The following is a 22249-nucleotide window of genomic DNA, read 5'->3' on the forward strand; positions in this document are numbered from 1 at the left end:
GAAAACTACTGACAGATCCTGAGGCAGTGATTAAGTGCTAAGGTGGCTCAGTACAGTCTGTTAACGAATGGACGAGCGTATACAGTAGGTTTCAAGAATTGCGAGTGGTAGAAAAATTTCTTGATAACAGAACCTCTTACATTGCACTCGAGACAGCTTGGCGTGCTGCAGAACATAATCTGACAGACAGGATGAACTGATGGTGCTGTGGTGTACGGGGAGATGTAATTCTTGAGTGACTGTGGGACGGTACAAGTTGACTCACACAAAATTTCTAGATGGTGAGATGAATGGTAGTTGGATCTAAACGTAGAAATACTGGAATACAGCATTAGCAGTCACATCGATGAAATATCTCTGTGTAAGGGTGCAAAGCGATATGAAATGGAATGAGCATTTAAGAATGGAGCAGAGAAGGTGAATGCACGACTTCGAGTGGGAGAATTTTAGGAAACATAGGGTTAATCTGTAGAAGACAGAATATAGGACAATAGTACAACCCATTCTTGAGTGCTGTTTGAGTGTTTTGGATCCGCACCAGGTCCTATTAAAGAAAGACATCGAAGCAATTGAGAGGTGTGCAGCTAGATTTGTTACCTGTAGATTCGAAGAACACTCACGTGTTGTAGAGATGGTTTGTGAACCCAAATAGGGACCCCTGTAAGGAAGACAATGTTATTTTCGAGGAACACTGCAGAAAAAATTTAGAGAACCGATATTCGTAGCTGACTGCACAATGATTTCACGGGCATCAACGTCCATTTGGCGCAAGAAGCACTGTACAGAGAAATTATGGTGTCCGTGGGGGCAAATATACAGTCGTTTTTCCCTTGCCGTATTTAAGAGCGTAACAGGAGAGGGAATGACTAGTAGTGGTGGAAGGCAGCTTCCGCCATGCACCCTATTGTGACTTATTGCGAGTATAGGGAGATGTTCATGTACATCTACAACAATGCTCAGCATGCCAGCAAGCGGTGTGTGACGGAGCGTGCTTCTAGCACCCCTAGCTGACAGTCTCTTTAGTGGACTTGTTGCATCTTCTAGGTGTCCTGCAAACAAAACACAGACTTTGGCTCGTCTTCCACAAGATTTTCTGTTTGATCGTTCCTATTTAAGTTGGCCCTAATTCTAATTCCTTGGCATTAGCTGAAATGGCTCCCTCTGAATTTGTGTGACTCATCGAGCAAAAGAAAATAACGGAGTCCTTCTAGTTCGTATGTGGGTGACACAAGACTTTTCATTGTTTAGAATCAGCTGCCACTGCCGCGCGAGGTTGCTGCACGGTCTGTGGCATCTTGTCACGGTTCGCGCGGCTCCCCCTGTCGGAGGTTCGAGTCCTCCCTCGGGCATGGGTGTGTGTGTTGTCCTTATCATAAGTTAGTTTAAGTTGGGTTAAGTAGTTTGTAAACTTAGGGACCGATGACATCAGCAGTTTGATCGCATAAGCTCTTACCACAAATGTAATTAAAAAAAATTAATGTTCAACTGCCTCTTTGCGTACCGCACCGATAAATTCTCTAAATCATTTTGCTATTGCTTTGACCTTCTGATGACTTTACTAGATGGTGAAAGAGAGCATCATCTGCAAACAATGGCTGCTCAGATTGCCTCCTAAATCGTTTTCATAGATTAGGAACACTTCCTTTGGGAAGGGCAGCTACCACTTTTGTTTTACTCGACGACTTTTGCGAACTCTCACCAGGCAAACAGGAATACGGCGGTCATCCGGGTGAGAGGCGTCACGCCACGCTTCCCGTGGTCTGGCCGTCCTGCGGCAGACTTCCGCTGCGCCCGCCGTCATATGGAGCGCGCGCTCCCTGCGCCGCGCACTGCTTCTGTTTGCTCCCCAGCGTCGACAGCGGACAATGCAGCCGGCGGGCGTAATTGCCACAATGGCAGCTCTGCTTGTAGCAAACGGGACCTACTCGGTGCTGGATAGCGTCTGCTGGCACCTCAACAACGTTACTGAGTCTGGGAGAATCTCTAAATTCAGGCGCGTTGAAGATTTGGTGCGATGGAACTACTGTATTGATGAAGGTAAGTGCTTTTTCGTGCAGTACAGACTGACAAGACGTTATGCACAGTGCAGTTTTCACTCACGCACAGGCGCCTTGGCTTTCATATGCTCTTATCAAAGGTTATACGTTTTCTCCCTGACAGTGAAGGACCGCCTTGGGGACAAATTGCACTTCATTTTCACCCTTTTCGGTCAATGTACTTTGCAATAACCTTTTGCATGTGAAAAATATCGTAAAGTACGATTTGGAAAGACGGTAAATTAAGCATCTATATTTGCGAATTGAGCCCAAAACGTTTTTCATATGTGTGAGAATAGATAGAAGTAAGATGTTGCGAAATACAACGAGTAGATTCTTTAAAACCAAAGCACCTTCTTGCATAATTTCTGCTGTACCTCGTCATAATAGCACCCTTTACGTATTTTCCATAGTTCTGTATTCTACATAATCGTGGACATTGATATTACAATAAAAAACAATTCACAATGAATATAGTGATGTCAAACGGATCTTAACTACTTAACGTACAGCGATACATCGATAAGAAAGAAAATGAAATACAAACTAAGAACAAAATTTCGATCGTTGCTAAGCACAGTGAGGAGTGGAAAGTTCCGAGTGATAAGAGAAAACGGTGGGCTGCATTCTGCGCTTCAGAAATTAACATTCGCCGTTGTGTCATCGCGGTGCAGAGGACGTATCCTTAGCGGTACAGCACAGACATCGGTGGCTGATGCCTGAAGTGGCTGCGACGGAGTTCACTTCCTTCACTGTACTGTTTAATTTCCTAAATTAAGTAAAATATTTTTGTAATTCTAAAATTACCTTACAATGAGCCTGACAACGTTCGTAGGGTTGAATCGCCTGTAGACGTATAGAAAAAAACCATCCTCCTTTCCTTTTTCGTGATGGATCTATGACTCTGTCGTTGAAATTTGGAAACCTGTGAATCGTTTTCTTTGCAATAGATAGCATGGCAAGATGAGACAGCCTATCTTCATCTCTGGTACTTCTAAGAAACTGTTTGACCCGCGACAACGTGCGGAAACACGTCTCTGCTTCACAGCTTCTCATGGGACAGCAGCCGCTGATTTCAGCAGATTCCTGACGTCGCCAAAAGGTTCTTGCAGAATATTTTCAATGACAAACTTTATAAGGGCTCCTGCGTTTTTTTTTTTTTCTTGAAACCTATTTCGAGAATAAATGGTCTGTAGCTCTGTTTTTAACTCAGCTTTACTTAAGAAATTGATAGGACTGCGTAACAGCAGATGGCACATTTTCAGGACACTAATTTTTCAATGAAAGAAAGAAGCGCCGTTTGAGTAAATTAGAGGGCAACAAGTGGCTGCAGAATTCAAACCTCTGTTTCTTCTGTGATATCATTAACATTGTCTCTAATTTTAAAAATTTCGTTTCGGAATGATGCTGCTGCTTGCTTTATTGAGACGCGACCAGTGGTATATTTTTGAAATTGGCTGTACTAGATGTTCACGTAGGGCATACATACATATTATAAAAATGGATGTGTGTGTGTGTGTGTGTGGTTTGCAGATGTACCACATCCCCTCCTGAACCGACTTCAATCAAACTTCCTACACACATCTCTTACCACCAAAAATGAATTGCTGTGGGGGTAATAACTACTCATCTGTCATAGTTCAGGGCACATAACGTCGTAAACAGTGAGATGCACGACAGATTGCCTCATAATGGATGACGTCTAAATGAGTGCTTCTTCCCTACCACCTCTGTTCGCAGCACATTCTGCACACAGTACCGTCATACACCAGCGAATGTACCTGCAAAGTCGTGTCATTGTATGACGCAAGGATCAGGAGATGTGGCGTCATGTATGAATTTTTAATACATTTATTCGTTAGAGCTGAGACACACATAGAGTCGAGTCCACTTAAGAGAAATCCCCGATACCTGGCAGAGCTTTCATCATCTTTCAGCTGCGAAGCGCAAACGGCTGTAGGCGAAAACAGCCACCTGTAGGGCTGTGAAGAGTCTGTGCAGACGTTTACAGAATCGCGGTCCAGACATGAAAATAAGCTGTGCTTACACTTCTGGAAATTATGCATATTTCGTTTCGTAATTTTAAGTGTTTTCATGAATACATATAAATGAATTTTTTTCGATATTACAGAAAAACGCAGTTCAATTTTTGTTTTCATTTCTCATGGAAAATTGCCAAATGAATAGCTGTACATTGCTGGGTTTGTCAGCTAGTTATTTTTATAAGATATCCCTAACCGAAAGGAAATTTTTGTGTTATAGAGTTTTATCCTTAGACGACATGTTTGATTTACATTTGTTGTCTGGCTGCTGGTATCTTCAATGTGTTTAAGACATTCTGGAGTGTCCTCTCTATTCACATTAACTGTGAGCACTTTTCACGATTTAAAGTTCCATGTAATGGCTGATCCATGTGGGATTTTTTGTTTCACAACTGCATCTGGAACAGCCACTTTTCGAGGTGAATGACAGAAAAGTATTGCTACCTCCGCAGTAGTTCTGAAAAACGGTTTCATTTTTTTGTTTCGACTTGTCGCTTGGGCAAAAATTAAGTTCAGTGAGTGTTCATAACAATGTACGTAATACACGAAATTATGCCCCTATATTACAGTTGATTGGATTTCTGTATGACGGTCACGCATGACGCTGGCGCCATCACAAATTTGAGATATTACGTTTTCTTTCGTTTCTTGGACAATATGGGCGAGTACATCTTTAATTGAATCAGCCAAGGAGGTAGCACTGATAAGCGATTGATTTGAAAACATCCAAAATCTTTCAACCGGCTCTTCAGCAGATAACAGAAAACGAAATACTACCAGTAACTGAAATTTAGAAGCTACATCAGATGTTTCATCCGCTAACAGAGACACAAAAATGTCTTCGCTAGTTCTGCATTACCTTCGTCCTGACACACATGTAGCGTACAGTCCAATAAATTCTTCTGCATACCACTGGGTGCACCTAAAAGACAGCAGACTTGTTCACGTGCTCTTTCGCATCCGCAGCTGACGCGGAAGTGAGGTTTACCCGTTCCCTAAGTATTCTAGGACTGTTAGATTGTACTGTTTCATGATGTACACGTAGCGCAAGTTCAGACCCACTGCAGAACTTTATCTTGGAAAGAACATAGCGAGTTTGTCTTATATCGCCGTTCTGTCTTTCTGTATTTTGCCTGAAAGCTAAGATGTTGCATAATTTGTGTTTTTCCAACGACTGATAATGCTAAAAATAGCATTCTTATGTCCAATAGATTCCCCACGCTTCTTAAACTTCTCTGTTAGATGACTTACAAGGAAACTGTTAAGTGCGACGTCGCAGGAACTGTCTTTAGTAAGGCTTACTCGAAAGTGAAAATCATGACCAGAAAAATATTAACTGGTGATGACGCACCATGTCCACAGAAAACGAGAGTCTGGGATGCGCAGAGATCAACCTTCTGTGGGATGCATGTATTACACCTCACAAAATGGACATCGTCGACATCCAAGAAATGTTAGAAACAAACCATGAAAACCGAATAAAAATGGCGCGTCTCAATGATCACAAAGGTTCGCACCATCGAGATAAAAGACGAGCTCCTTGGCAGCTACGAAGCGTGCAAGGCATCCACTCTTGAAGAATGCATACAGAAATCACATTGGAGTAACAGGGTGACGAGAACTGAAGGAAAGTGATGGCGTGCAACCGAATGCGAAACAGCCTGTCGTGGAGCTTATCGTGAAACTGGCTATCCTTTAAGGCGTTGCTGCAGATAGTACAATAATATGTTTTATACGCACAGAAAAGACAAACATGTGGAGGTTGAATTCATCTGGTGGTTCCAGGAGGTATGAACTGCAATGTCACACACTTTCCAGGAGCGATAGTTTGTTCTTTAGCAGTATGACTTTTATACGTAGGCGACGAATGAAACAAAAGCAACTTATTTTGACGAGCTATTAGCCAAATGCAGTGTTCATACCATAGTTGCAGTTATCTAACGCCCGTCCTCAGACTCTTGCTTGCTATGATGTAAATATCCCCTACTGCCCTTGCCAAAGTCACTCACATGAGAAAGAATCAAGGGGCGCAAAGCACCTCTTAGTTCCTGCAGAGCAATGAATAGCGTTCCAGCATATTTACCATCCGGTTAAAGAGTCAGTTAATTGTATACGAATTGATATTCCATGATCTTGATAGAATTCTCTTGATACCTTTAATTTCCAGGGTCCCTTTCATATGTGTTTCCTCTTCAAATGCAGATTGGTTGCAGTTGAAAACAAATTCCTTACTCAACGATAGGATAAGTTTGAATACCGCCCCTACAAATTTCTGGGCCGATTCCGTAGTATGCTGTGCATCGTCAAGCTTCGTTTGAAATTTCATTGTCCTACAGTTCTGTAGCACAGTTTGACGTTAAGCAAGCATCCACTGCTTCTCTTCAAATCACTATATGTATGTCGCGCGCAGTTTGATGTGGATAACGTAGTAGGTCACCAGCATCTACATCCCGTAAATTGTATCGAGCATCCTTGAAACGCGAAAACATCAGTTTTTGTGACAAGTGCGTCTTGTCTGTTCAATAACCGTAGTTTTTCTTATGCACTAACGGTCATATTTCTGCGAACTTCTTCAAAATACACTACTGGCCATTAAAATTGCTACGCCGCGAAGATGGCGTGCTACAGACGCGAAATTTAACCGACAGGAAGAGGATGCTGTGATATGCAAATGATTAACTTTTCACAGCATACACACAAGGTTGACGCCGGTGCCGACACCTACAACGTGCTGACATTAGGAAAGATTCCAACGGATTTCTCATACACAAACAGCAGTTGACCGGCGTTGCCTGGTGAAATGTTGTTGTGATGCCTCGTGTAAGAAGGAGAAATGCCTACCATAACGCTTCCAACTTGGATAAAGGTCGGATTGTAGCCTATCGCGATTGCGGTTTATCGTATCGCGACATTGCTGCTCGCGTTGGTAGAAGTCCAATGACTGTTAGCAGAATATGGAATCGGTGGGTTCCGGAGGGTTATACGGAACGTCGTGCTGGATCCCAACGGCCTCGTATCACTAGCAGTCGAGATGACAGGCATGGCTGTAACGGATCGTGCAGCCACGTCTCGATCCCTGAGTCAACAGGTGGGGACGTTTCCAATACAACAACCATCTGGACGAACAGTTCGACGACGTTTGCAGCAGCATGGACTATCAGCTAGGAGACCATGGCTGCGGTTACCCTTGACGCTGCATCACAGATAGGAGCGCCTGCGATGGTGTACTCGACGACGAACTTGCGTGCACGAATGGCAAAACGTCATTTTTTCAGATGAATCCAGGTTCGGTTACAGCATCATGATTGTCGCATCCGTGTTTGGCGACATTGCGGTGAACGCACACTGGAAGCGTGTATTCGTCATCGCCTTACTGGCGTATCACCCGGCGTGATGGTATGGGGTGCCATTGGTTACAGGCACTTCGAATAGTGGACGTTACATTTCAGGTGTCTTACGACCCGTGGCTCTACATTCGATCCCTGCGAAACCCTACATTTCAGCAGGATAATGCACGTCCGTATGTTGCTGGTCCCATATGGGCCTTTCTGGATGCAGAAAATGTTCGACTGCTGCACTGGCCAGCACATTCTCCAGATCTCTCACCAATTCGAAACGTCTGGTCAATGGTAGCCGAGCAACTGGCTCGTCACAATCCGCCAGTCACTACTCTTGATGAACTGTGGTATCGTGTTGAACTGTATGGGCAGCTGTACCTGTACACGCCATCCACGCTCTGTTTGACTCAATGCCCAGGCGTATCAAGGCCGTTATTACGGCCAGAGGTGGTTGTTCTGGGTACTGATTTCTCAGGATCTATGCACAGAAATTCCGTGAAAATGTAATCACTGTCATTTCTAGTATAATCTATTTGGCCGGCCGAAGTGGCCGTGCGGTTAAAGGCGCTGCAGGCTGGAACCGCAAGTCCGCTACGGTCGCAGGTTCGAATCCTGCCTCGGGCATGGATGTTTGTGATGTCCTTAGGTTAGTTAGGTTTAACTAGTTCTAAGTTCTAGGGGACTAATGACCTCAGCAGTTGAGTCCCATAGTGCTCAGAGCCATTTGAACCATTTTAATCTATTTGTCCAATGAATACCCGTTTATCATCTGCATTTCTTCTTGGTGTAGCAATTTTAATGGCCAGTAGTGTATATTCGTAATTGTTGTTTTCCTATGCCACGGATGATTTTCCAAATACAAAATTACGTTTGGTACCAACTCCTAGGACAGCGACTGTCCTTCAGTACGTTTCACTGGAAACGGGAACTGGGGCTCCCTGTCCGACAGCGTCGATGAACTACACCACACCTGTTTCAGTAACACTTTCTTTCTATTGCCGTGCACGTGTCACCACCACTATACGCCTTTTGTACGTTGTTCGCACGACACCACACATTCCACTGACTCATTTGCAGAAAGGCAAATCCTTCATCCGCCACTTCTTTCTCACTCGGCGAAATTTCTTGGGATTCTTTCTGACGGAATCTCAACTTCGGCTACTGTTACTGAAGATATAACGCAATGTTTACTTTGTTTATCGTTGCCATTGCTCTGCTTTGTATCAACACCATTAGCACTGTAGCACTATCGTGACTTACTCGTCAACTAAGCAGTTCAGCTACGCTCCGTAGCCTCGTGCTGTCGACAGCATTTGATACCTTCAGTCCCACCCCCTGTTGGCATCTGCAGCCAGTGTTGTGTTAGCACGGTAGGCAAAATGTGGGTCGTCGAATGGCGTTAGATCTGACATGCCAACGCATGTACAGCTTGTGCCTTTACCCTTAGCTAACAGCAAACACGGAAAACAAAATGGGCTATTTTTAGAAGTGAAGCAGGAAATGCAAATGTTGCTTTTACGTCCATTTACATTAACACACCTGGAGGATGCCTTACCTCGACTTGTTTACGCTTGCCTTGACTCGAGCTGAGGCGGCGGCCTCTGAATTTCATAGTTCCCTTCGAAGCTTTAAGGTGTTTCATCTAGAGAGATACTTTTTGTGTGTCCAGAGACCATGCCGCAAACTTTCTGGCAGGTGAGAACAGATCAGCGCTTTTTAGTGCAAAGCCACGCTCTGCCACTCAGTGCCTTCATTGCTGCTTTATTTACGGCGAGGAACCGTACGTCAACCGCACTTGCATATCGGTCGACAATTTCAGTTCGATTATTTCTAAAATGATCTCAACATTTGATGAGTACTTAGCTATTACATTTGTTTTCTCCCTGCTGCGTAAGCGCTGAACGTTCCCACACAAGTACAAAGGGACAGAAGTGCAACTACTGCCTCGGAAGTGTACAGGACAACGAATGGCAGCGCCTCTGCTGCTTACCTAACGAGATACCCTGGGTAAACACGGCTACAGCTAAGAGGAAAATACAGCTCAGAGGCGGATCCCAGAGATTAAAGCGAGAGGAGAGTGGTATGCCGATTACATCATTGGGAATTCCAGCTTTTCTGGCTGCAGTTATTTGACTGTGACGCAGTACTTGGCAGGTAGACTGTGATGAGACAGGCTAAGTATGCGGCGCTCCAGGAGAGGAGAGTACAGAATGCCCGGGGTCGTGATTCACGGCCCAGCCTGGACTGGAGATCTGAAGTCACCAGGAAAGGCTCCCACCGGCTGCCGCTCCAGTCTGGAGCGCCCTGCCGCCTGCAGCCCAGCTGCCTCTCGGCCAGCCTGGAGTCTCCTCTCCAGCCCCGCACTGCCAGCTCTGACACCAACGTGAGACTCTATCTGCTCTGGCGTTCTGCAAAGGTTTATGAGCACGGGTCCCCAATCTCGCCAATCAAACGAGTTAACGATAAGTGTGATTTTCACTTAAATATTACTGTCTGCGCCTAGCCAGGTACATCGCACGTTCCTGTGGTAGCGGTGCTTACTCTGTCAAGCTGGGGCAGAACAGCATGGCTGACATGCGACATTAAATTACTTTGTTGAAAGGATGTCGAAAATATCGCAAGCGAGCTGTCTCAAGGACTCAGAAATGTAACAGCTGCGACCAGTGTAACCAGTTACGTATTGTATACCGAGTGGCTCCCCGTGAGATGGGCGAGAGTGCAACGTGGCATTCTCCGCTCTGCTCAGGGCCTCGATGCACGGATCGTCCACACCTATGCTGCAGTCAGAACTTCGGCTCATACGGAGTGACGGCACAGTGTCCAGTGTTGTACTGTCGGCGCAGCTCTTCCCGCTCCCTCGTCAAGGGGAGCCGCAGCAGTGGCCGCCGTGCTGTCAGCTGACTTGTCCTTTTGTTTTTAGAAGTGTGCAGCACACCTCACGCCATGTCCATTATCGTTGGCTGCAGCTCTCTTAGTGTTTCACTTTCAGTAGCTGCTGGTACTGATGTGCATATGAGGAGCCCGTGGAAGCTCGTGAGTCAGAGTGCAGACCTCGAGGTGACTGAAGAACGTTTTGCAGTTTGGCCAGCGAAGATGAGAACGTGCGACAGCTCGGAGCAGCCGCTCCTCGCGTGGTCAGCTGCGCAGCGCCTGACAGACCGCATCTGGGACTCCGGACTGTCGCCGCCGCCAGCAGGTGGAGCGGAGGAGGGAGGGGGGTGCGCCGCCGCCCTGGCGCAGCTGCGCCGCCTCACGTATAACGAAGCCTGGGAACTCGTCCAGAAGCTCGACTGCCAGATCGCTGACGACTGTATCGACTCCCGCCGTGTACCGAGGTATGTAGACCACTCGATGCCATTACTACTAACCGTACAACTAATTCTTTCTCCTCTCCTTAAATTTATTCTCAATGCTGTCACCTACTTTTCCTGTTTTGCGATACTAACTATCTGTCAATAAGGGCACATTTGTGAGACCCAAAGAGGAAGCGCGCTAATACCTTCTGCCGCCGCCTCTTCTGTTGACACTTTCCACCGAGCAGTCAATGGAATGTGCCTCGTGGCATACGTCTCTCTCCGCTCGCTGTCTCCGCATATCGCTACAGCAGACAGTAAATAATCTGATGATGACAGTCAAAGACTGAAAGCGGTAACTAACAATAAAAGCTTTTCATCGAGACTGCTTGCCTTACTAAAATTGAATTTATATTCCTATTTCCCAACCGTATTACCAAAAACCAATAAAAGTATAGCGTCGTTTGAGATGACAACAGCTGTAGCTCGATATCGTTGTTAGTTGTAAATTAGTTCAAAAGTGAACAATAAACACTGCAAGTGGCTAAATTAATTACTTTTCGAAAGAAGCAATTATAGAGCCAACACCCTGCACCACCAGATTACAGTAATACTCCACAACATTTGCTGTATATACGTAATTAAAATTTCTAACAAGGCAGCAGTCAGCAACAGTAAAATTATGGAAGCCATAGGAATCGAACAGCCAACCAGTGGCACGTCAGATGTTTATTCACACTTTTACCTTGCTTTACTGTTCATTAAGCCATGTGGCTATACCTTAGCATTTATATGGGTCATTTTAGTGTTGACTGAGCTTTATGACCTGTTTTCTCTTTCCACACAATAAGTTTACACACATAACTACTTCTTCCAAGGAAGAAAGGTTTATATCTGTTTAAACCTAGGTAAGGATTCGAATAAACTTGTGAAGTACAACTAGCTGGTGCATGATTCCCATTCTTTCCGTAAATCATTAACTTATAGTAAGACAGTCACATTCAAGCCAACTTTTGCTTCAAGGATCATGAAGTGGCATCACGGTATTACCGCCTCTAGCCTCGAAGACTTCGTCAACTCGGCGGGGAAGAGAGTTCGGAAAGTTTCTTCAGATCCGCAGCATCTGCCCGAGGCCTCCCACTGCTGCATCAGATCCCGCAGAGCTACCAGTGTGTGGGGATGTCGGCTGCCACGTCTCAGCTGCTGTTCCAGACAGTACCGTACAACGTCTGCGGCTCTGAGACCGGGTTGTCTAGTGGTCGCCTCGAGGTGCTGCAGGGCGCCTGAGTGTTCGCGAAACCGGGAGTGTATGCACGCAGCCCTGGGAACACGACTGTGTGTGTCATCTTCTACAACGCAAGTGTCCAGAGAATAGGGCAACACTTCGTCACCGAGAATGTTGAAATAAACGAGCTGGTTCAGGATCACACCGACCGTAGTGACTGAATCCAAGTCACGGCGACAGAAACACCCCTATGACAGCATAGAACCACCAGTGGCTTGAACTGCATCCTCTATAGGCCGTCGGTCCCATCGCCACCTCCATAATTTCAGAAGAGGCGAAATCGCGCGACTCGTGTGACGCACCTCCACCCAGCCACTGTCCGTCTCTGTGTGGTTTGGCCCACTCGAGACGCGCAGGTGTGAGTGTCTGTGTGAGCGACGGGCGCTGACTCCAAATGTCGAGTCTGTGCAGCCGCCTTCCGGACGATTGCTAGGCAGCTGGTTCAGATGGAGCTGCTTTGCCAGGCATTGGCAATTTGCGTCTCGTTTCAAACCGATCGCCAGTTTTTTCAAGATGAACTAATTTATTTATTGAGGAAAATCCGTGTTCTCTTATATTAGGTGGACATATTAACTGTGTTTTAAACCAGAAAGATGAACAACCAAATTTCAACTACTCGCCATAGTTAAAAAAGTTAGTAAGTGATCTACAACTCAAAGATGTATAGGAACTTCAGTACCCGACATCAGTCGAGTTGACGTATATAACCAGCCACTCCTGCAGCAGCCTAGATAGAATTTACGTGCCACCGAATTTGGAAAATTTTTTATTAAACGTTGAAACAGTTCCCGTGTATTTTAGTGATCACAGTACACTTTTAACTTCCTTTAATTTAAGTGTACAGCCAACCTGTCGGTTCAGAGGGCAATGGAATTTGAATATATCTGTTTTAACTGACGAAGAACTGGACTATGTGCCTCCGCACAGCAGACAAGCACCCAACAGTCATTGACTGGTGGACTAGGAGGGCTAAACCAAGGCTGCTGAAAGTTGTCATGCAGTATAGTGTAGCGAGGCGCAGGGAGTTGAGGAATACAATGGAGTTTTATTATAAAGTTTTGAGAGATATCAAGAGGCACATGACGTAATTCGTCTGAATGATATAAAAAATTAACAGCCAAGTTATTAAGCATTAAACAGCAACAGATGGAGGGACTAAAAATTAAATCGAAAGCCACATTAGTAGTAGCTGATGAAACTGCTTCTCTGTATCACTTGGTGCGGCATGCTAAAAACAGACAAGCTTTTATTGCTGAAGTCCAGACGCATACTGGTACAAGGCTCACATGCCGGAAAGAAATACTGGACCAAGTCCACAGGTACTGTGACAACTTATACGCCCCTACCACAGTGGACGATGCAGCTCTCGAGGACTTTCTCACTATTTTAGGTCCACAGTTGTCGGGAACAGAAAACGCTGACATCCTGTCACCTATTACTAAAGATGAAGTGCATGAGGCAGTGCGTAACTCACCTCTCAAAAAATCTCCGCGACTTAATGGCCTCCCTGTGGATTTTTATGCCCGCTACTGGTCTATAATTGGGGACAAGATCACTTCAATGGCGAATGTGGTCCTGACCGGAGAAGCGGTCCCTGCAGAGTTTAAGGAAAGTAAAATAGTACTGATTCCTAAGAGTAATGGCAAAACCAACTTAAACAATTTTCGGCCTCTTTCGCTACTAAATTCTGATTACAAAATAATTTCGCGTATTATCAACAAAAGACTCCGTGCCTTTTCCAACAAAATATTCAGTCATCATTAATCTTGTTCTCCAACCAGAACGATATTCGAAAGTCTATCTGCATACAGAGACGTCATTGCAATTACGTCAGTGGCAAGTATAAAATGTGCTTTAATCTTTACAGATTTCAACAAAGCTTTTGACCGCGTTAGTCATAGATACCTCTTTGCGACGCTGTCAAGAATGCCTTTCCACCCTCAGATTCTCAACATGCTAAGAAATATTGCAACAGGTATAAAAGCGAAACTAGCAATCAATGGCCAAACATCTAAACCCATACAGATAAGGCGAGGGGTTCCACAGGGCAGTCCCTTATCTATGTTTTTATTTTCCGTATCTTTAGAGCCCTTTCTCCGCACTGTCCACGCAAGATTAACAGGCATAACATTGAGTGGTGAGAAAACCGTCATACGAGCTTATGCTGATGACGTGGGTGTTGTAATAAGGAATAAGGAGGAGACAGTTACACTGGAAAAAGAAATCCAAAACTATTGTCTAGCGTCGGAAGCGACAACCAATGAAAACAGAAGTAAAATTTTGTATCTGTGGGGCCTAGATCACCTCCGACTGGCATGGGCAAAACAAGACAACAAACATAAAACTTTGGGAGTAACCTTAATGGCATGTCCGATGAGGATGGCTGCTTTCAACTGGACGGAAGCTAGGAGAAAAGTTCGTGGTGCTGTAATGGAGAACATCCATCGAACTGTGGACCAGGTGCAAAATGTCAGATTCATGAACTGCATTTTGTCTAAAGCGTATTTCACTGCACAGGTATTTCCAATCCTCAAACTAGTATCGAAAGGGATCATGTCCACTGTTACCAATTATTTATGGAGAGGAGACATATTCAGTGTTGGTGCGACTACCGTTATACTGGATGTCAGAAGCGGGGGCCTCGGTTTGGTGGGCATTCGAAATAAAGCGTCTGCTCTGTTCCTCAAACGGACTTTCCATATACTCATAGAACTTCCACAATGTATAATCGCAAAGCTCTTTGAGGCTGTGATACACCATAGCCTGCAAGCACCGATTGATGTGCGAAGGATTAATGCCCGTCTGCAGTATGTGAGGAACTTTTTCCTCGAAGCAAGTTACCTTAGTGACGAAATCAGAAGCAACACATGTACCACAGCGCGCGACATCATACTTCAAAGATGCATGGGTGGATGCGAAAAATTTTTCTTTTCCTCTTCATAAAGAAAAAAAAGTTGATAGAGCACTTGCCCGCGAAAGGCAAAAGTCCCGAGTTCGAGTCTCGGTCCGGCACACAGTTTTACTCTGCCAGGAAGTTTCATATCAGCGCACACTCGGCTGTAGAGTGAAAATTTCATTCTGGAAACATCCCCCAGGCTGTGGGTAAGCCATGTCTCAGCAATATCCTTTCTTTCAGGAGTGCTAGTTCTGCAAGGTTCGCAGGAGAGCTTCTGTGAAGTTCGGAAGGTAGGAGACGAGGTACTGGCGGAATTAAAGCTGTGAGGACGGGGCGCGAGTCGTGCTTTGGTAGCTCAGTTAGTAGAGCGCTTGTCCGCGAAAGGCAAAGGTCGCGAGTTTGAGTTTTAATCTGCCAGGAAGTTTCATATCAGCGCACACTCCGCTGTAGAGTGAAAATTTGATTCTAGAAAGAATATATTGTTACACGGGGAAACGTAAAATTTTGGAATTTTTCATTTTTATTCGAAACGTTCTAAGAAATATGTATGCGTTAATGGCACATGCTGTTGCTGATGTCCCTGTCTGCTATTTCCAGTTTGGCTGGTATCTCGGTATTGCAGATGACGTGCAGCGACATGAACAACGGCATGTGTTACTATGGTTTACATGTCTGTTATAACGTTCTGAGCGAAAATAACACATTCCCAAAAATATGCGTATCGCAATGCGATATTTTACTCTTTAATCTGCAGAAGAATAACGGAAACCCGCTGGTGATAATGAAATATGGCCGAGATACGTGTCGGTAAAAAGAGAAGAAACCGTGTTTGTTCAAGGTTGAATCTTTTCAAATTTTTGTTCTTAAATCAAAGACGAGATAAAAAAAAGTGAGATTTCAAGTCGAGAATTCACCTCAAGATGAATACCTACTCACAACATTCCAAGAAGCTGTATGAAGCGAAGAATCTGAGAATACAAGACGGACGCCTGGCTGTTGCTCTCGTAGGGCCGGCAAAGACGAGGTCACACTAATTACAGGGCGCACAGGAGCGAAGTGGCTGGGGAGACGGTCCAGTATGTGCTACTGCAGGAAAAACCCTCTACCACGCACTTCGTAGGGGTTTGTAGAGTATGGAAGTGGAAGTTGATTTAGATATTACCAACATGTTATTTTTAGAGCCTTATGACTGAACATTTACTTTCGCACAGGAAAAAATAAATTTCACGAGCTAGGTGACTGACGCAAAAGAAGTAGCGCATGATATAGAAAAATATACTGTCCCAAATAATATATGATCTCAAGCACATGCACCCTCATTTATTGTGTAATTACTGCTTCCATTTCCTTACAGTTTGCATCCTTCAGCTTTACCTTTAATTGCCCACATTAAAAATGGTGTTACAAGCAATTTGAGTGAGTGAGACGCAGGAGTTTGAACTTTTTTCGATGTACAAGACTTTATTACACTCCTGGAAATGGAAAAAAGAACACATTGACACCGGTGTGTCAGACCCACCATACTTGCTCCGGACACTGCGAGAGGGCTGTACAAGCAATGATCACACGCACGGCACAGCGGACACACCAGGAACCGCGGTGTTGGCCGTCGAATGGCGCTAGCTGCGCAGCATTTGTGCACCGCCGCCGTCAGTGTCAGCCAGTTTGCCGTGGCATACGGAGCTCCATCGCAGTCTTTAACACTGGTAGCATGCCGCGACAGCGTGGACGTGAACCGTATGTGCAGTTGACGGACTTTGAGCGAGGGCGTATAGTGGGCATGCGGGAGGCCGGGTGGACGTACCGCCGAATTGCTCAACACGTGGGGCGTGAGGTCTCCACAGTACATCGATGTTGTCGCCAGTGGTCGGCGGAAGGTGCACGTGCCCGTCGACCTGGGACCGGACCGCAGCGACGCACGGATGCACGCCAAGACCGTAGGATCCTACGCAGTGCCGTAGGGGACCGCACCGCCACTTCCCAGCAAATTAGGGACACTGTTGCTCCTGGGGTATCGGCGAGGACCATTCGCAACCGTCTCCATGAAGCTGGGCTACGGTCCCGCACACCGTTAGGCCGTCTTCCGCTAACGCCCCAACATCGTGCAGCCCGCCTCCAGTGGTGTCGCGACAGGCGTGAATGGAGGGACGAATGGAGACGTGTCGTCTTCAGCGATGAGAGTCGCTTCTGCCTTGGTGCCAATGATGGTCGTATGCGTGTTTGGCGCCGTGCAGGTGAGCGCCACAATCAGGACTGCATACGACCGAGGCACACAGGGCCAACACCCGGCATCATGGTGTGGGGAGCGATCTCCTACACTGGCCGTACACCACTGGTGATCGTCGAGGGGACACTGAATAGTGCACGGTACATCCAAACCGTCATCGAACCCATCGTTCTACCATTCCTAGACCGGCAAGGGAACTTGCTGTTCCAACAGGACAATGCACGTCCGCATGTATCCCGTGCCACCCAACGTGCTCTAGAAGGTGTAAGTCAACTACCCTGACCAGCAAGATCTCCGGATCTGTCCCCCATTGAGCATGTTTGGGACTGGATGAAGCGTCGTCTCACGCGGTCTGCACGTCCAGCACGAACGCTGGTCCAACTGAGGCGCCAGGTGGAAATGGCATGGCAAGCCGTTCCACAGGACTACATCCAGCATCTCTACGATCGTCTCCATGGGAGAATAGCAGCCTGCATTGCTGCGAAAGGTGGATATACACTGTACTAGTGCCGACATTGTGCATGCTCTGTTGCCTGTGTCTATGTGCCTGTGGTTCTGTCAGTGTGATCATGTGATGTATCTGACCCCAGGAATGTGTCAATAAAGTTTCCCCTTCCTGGGACAATGAATTCACGGTGTTCTTATTTCAATTTCCAGGAGTGTATTTAAACGTTTGCAAATCCTGTTAACGTTAGTAACGTCTTCACACTACGACATTCAGTAAACAGATAACCGAAGATTTCCGCTGCTCGCCTGGCATTGTCCTCGTTATATAACAGCTTATTTTGATGTTATTCTCAGATATGTACATACTACTCACACAGCTGATACTATCAGCTGGTCTAATGACATTTCTCAAAATATTGCAGTGTTCTCTGTAATTATCTCTAGTTGATGGCTCTTGATACTTGGTAATATTATGCTTTTAATATGTGTTATTCTGATGCATTGTGTTTTACACGCTTGCTGTTTGTCACTTGTAAAAATGGACATCTTTTTCCTGGAAAATATAAAACGAACATACGTGAAGTATTACATCTTACATCCAACCTGTGGCCACTGGTGACGCCTCAGGAGTTGACTGAATAACTTCGCCGCAGCTGGGTAGGGGCGTCTTCCGGCCGGCACAAGTCGCTCGAGTTCGGCAGACTCGCGCCGTCAGCGCTGTTTACCCTTCGCTGTGTGATCTCGGTACGGTGGAGGTTCACTGGGCCAGTGGCTGTTTGCACGAAGGAGGCAGTCGAGCGATCTACTGTCGCGATTCTTTAAAATGAGTGGCAGTGACAGAAGAGAGCGAAGAGGTTTCCCAATTCATATACGTTACAGGTAGTGCATATCCACTGTGAAACGACATAAGATGTACATGTACACGGATGCGCTGCAGATCACACTTAAGTGCCTGGCGGAGGGTTCATCGAATGACCTTCACAACGATTCTCGATTATTCCAATATCGAACAGTGCGAGGAAAAAACAAATGTCTATACCTTTCCCCGATAGCTCCCGTTTCCTTTATTTTATCACGACGATCGTTTCTCCCTAAGTATGTCTGCGTTAGCAAAATATTTTCGCATTCGAAGGAGAAAGTTGGTGACTGAAATTTCGTGAGATGATTCTGCCGCAATGAAAAACGCCTTTTTGATGTCCACCCCAAATTCTGTAACAGGTCAGTAACACTGTTTCCCCTATTTCGGGGTAATACAGAACGTGCAGCTCTTCTTTGAACTTTCTCAATGTACTCCGTTAACCCTATCTGGTGAAGATCCCACACTGTGCAGCGGTACTCCAAAAGAGGGCATACAAGCATAGCGTAGGTAGTCTCGTTAGTAGATCTTACATTTTCTAAATATTCTGCTAATGAATCACAGTCTTTGGGTTGCCTCCCCCTCAACATTATGTGTTCATCCCAATTGAAGCCGCGTCTGCCCATTCTGATTTAGGTTTTCCGTGATTTCCCTAAATCGCTCCAGGCAAATGCTGGGATGGTTCCTTTGAAAGGGCACGGCCGACTTCCTGCCCCATCCTTCCCTAATCCAATGATACTGATGACCTCGCTGTTTGATCTCTTTCCCCCAAACAACCCAACCCAACCCCAACCCCCAATCTAAGTGGCTTGTAATTATAATTCCTAGGGTTTTAGTTGAATCTGCGGGCTTTAGATTTAGTGATTTATCGTGTAACCGAAGTTTAACAGATTCCTTTTAGCACTCATATGGAGGACTTCATTATCTAGGATCAACTGCCACTTTCCAAAATATACAGATATATTTTCCAAATCGTTTTGCATTTTTTGATCTCAGATTGTTCCTCAGATTGTTACTAAATCATTTATATAGATAAGGAACAGCAGTGGGCCTATAACACTATGTTGGGGAACGCCAGAAATCACTTCTGTTTCACTCGATGACTGTCAGTTATAAGGAACTGTGACCTCTCTGACAGGATACCACGAACCCAGTTAGCTAACTTAGATGATATTCCATAATTACCAATTTCAGTACAAGCCGCTTGTGTGGTACAGTGTCAAAGGCCTTTTCGAAATCCTTGTCGATAGCACTCAACACTTCGCGCTTCACAAGAATGATGTTTTGTGAATCCGTCTTTGCTGTTTGTCAATAGACCGTTTTCTTCGAGGTAATTCATAGTCCTCACACGCAATATATGTTCCACAATCCTACTGGATATCGACGTTAATAATATGGACCTGTAATTTACTGGATTACTCCTTCCACCGTTCTTGAATATTGGTGTCACCTGTGCAGCTTTCCAATCTTTTCATACGGATCTTTCGTCCAGCGGACGGTTGTATGAGGTTGTTATGTATGGAGCTGTTGCATCAGCATACTCTGAAGGAAACGTAATTGGTATACAGTACGGACCGGAAGACTAGCTGTTATCAAGTGATTTAAGTTGCCTCACAAATCGGAGGATATCTGCTTCTAGGTTACTCATGTAGAGAACTGTTCTTGATTCTGGAATATGCAGAAAGAGTTTAAAGACTTGATTGACAATGAAACAGGATTAAATCACGAATGTCGACAGACGAGATTCCTTGTTTTGTACATCAAAAAGCACTTTGTCTTAAATTTGCAGGCCTTTGGCACATGGCGAAATTGGAAGAAAGCATAGTATAATTGCTGAAGTCACACGCATCTTCCGTTTTCAGCTGCAACGGTTTTCAGTGAAACTGAACAATTCCTATGGAGACTTCATATCGTACTGCAAAGTACGTTGGTTATGTCGAGAGACATACCTGGAACGACTTAAAACTTGCTAGCGTTTAATGAAGGAATGCAGGAACGAAAAACATGTGCAATCTAGTGCAGATTTCACATTTTAACTGGACTTGACTGCACACTGCCCACAGTAATGCACTGCAAGGTAACTTTTTCCTCATTTGATGTGGATGGATTTAAAAAGAAAATCGCGTTTCTGGAACGGACACATTCTGACAAAGACAGTGAAGTTCCCTAAGATCACTGGTGTTAAAGGAAATACGGAGTTTCAAGAATACGTTGTGGCCTAGAAAGAATTACAAGGGTAGTTTTATAAAGTTTTTGAGATTTTTAAAAGTTTGCTTGCATTAGCGCTTCATTGCGTATTAATACAGGTTACGTAACATCAGTGCTCTTGTGCCAAGTTATCCTCTTCCTTTGTGTAAATTTTTCTGTCAAAACATGTCTAGCAAATGTGATGTTTGCTGTAGAAATCTTAAGGCGGGGGTGTGAAGACTGTGTAGGTTATGGTTTATTGGGGCGAATGTAGCGGCGAGGAAACTGGGTAGATAAAGACGCTCCTTCATGGCAACGTATGTTATGTAGAAAGGACAGAAAAGTTGCTGAAGATGAGGCAAAAATTTGTGCCTTAAGGCTGAATTAGAAAATGAGGACTTGGAATTATGTAGGCTAAGGGAAGAAACAGGGACGGGAAAGGTAGGAGCAAAAAGAGAAACTGTTGAAAAAACTTTGAAATTCAGTTAGTAGATCAGTTTGGCTTGCTATCTGAATTAGTCAGGAAGGGCCTCATCCAGATGTAGTTGAATGTATTTTGAAGCAGAATATTAGCTTCAAGAAAAAAAGACATGTAGGGATCAAATCAGAATAGTAAAAGAAGAATATAGCTTCTAGTTAACAGTCAAGGCCAGGAGCGTCAGGAGGAATTAGGTGCAGCGTACCAGCTCACAAGTTTTGTGAAAACAAATGCTAGGGAGATGAGGTAATTACAGTTGGAGCAGCAGGAAACAGCCTGTGGTATGAATCCAAGGTGTACTATTGCGAGAGACTTGGATGAAATAGGAACATGAACTGGCCACACAAATGTGGTGTCTGTGGAGGTCTTTCAGCGCCATGTTCGGTCCTGCGTAAACACTGCTGTAAGGTGTGATAACACTTTGGCTTGCTATCTGAAGTAGTGGAGGAACGGAATGTTCCAGATACCCCCAAAACCACACATATGCGATGTTCCTGTTGACATTACTGGTAGGTGAGGACACACTACACATGGCCTGCACCTAAATAGGAAGGGGAAAGATAAGTCAGCTTCTCTATTAGCCTCAGTCACACGAAGGTGGCCCCTGTGGTTAATGGGACCAGGTAGATAGGTTTTTTGTGTTAAGGTCAAAGTCCAAACAGGCAACAGTAAAAAAAAAAAATAGAATAAAAGATGCTCCATGTACAGTAAATAGGGATGAGCTAAGGGTAGTATCAACTTACTTCATCAGAATATCAGGGGAATAAAAAATAAAGTAGATGATCTGTTAGTATGTGTAGATGACCTCACAAATAACAATGAGATTGATATACTTTGTCTGAACACCATGTAACTGTGGTGATGGATAGTGTCAGTATAAATTAGTATAATTTAGCCTCTTACACTTCCAGATATAGCATAGGTAAAGGAGTGGTTGCCATTTACAAAAACAAGGATATAAATACAAAACTGGAGAAGTAAGCAAATTCTGCATGGATCAGCACTTTGAAGTTTGTGCATATAAACTACAGCTAGATAATGTATTGTTGATGCTAGCAACAGTGTACAGGTCCCCATTAGGAGATTGGGAGCTACTCATAAAAAAGTTTACGCTGTCTATCAGCCAAAAACAGGAAGTTGTTAATCTGTGATGATTTCTATGTA

General features: G+C 44.9%; 1 protein-coding gene across 1 annotated transcript in view; it reads left to right on the top strand.

The window, feature by feature from the left end:
• The first annotated feature begins 1843 nt into the window (after positions 1-1843).
• Positions 1844-22249, top strand: part of LOC126215165 (uncharacterized) — a 76079-nt gene continuing 55673 nt past the window's right edge. The window contains exons 1-2 of the mRNA XM_049941834.1: positions 1844-2037; positions 10496-10751. Of these exons, the coding sequence (XP_049797791.1) occupies positions 1866-2037; positions 10496-10751 (428 nt within the window). The 5' untranslated portion in view covers positions 1844-1865. The remainder of the gene's footprint in view (positions 2038-10495; positions 10752-22249) is intronic.

The sequence above is a fragment of the Schistocerca nitens genome, chromosome 12 (assembly GCF_023898315.1).
Source record: "Schistocerca nitens isolate TAMUIC-IGC-003100 chromosome 12, iqSchNite1.1, whole genome shotgun sequence".
Classification (NCBI taxonomy): Eukaryota; Metazoa; Arthropoda; class Insecta; order Orthoptera; family Acrididae; genus Schistocerca; species Schistocerca nitens.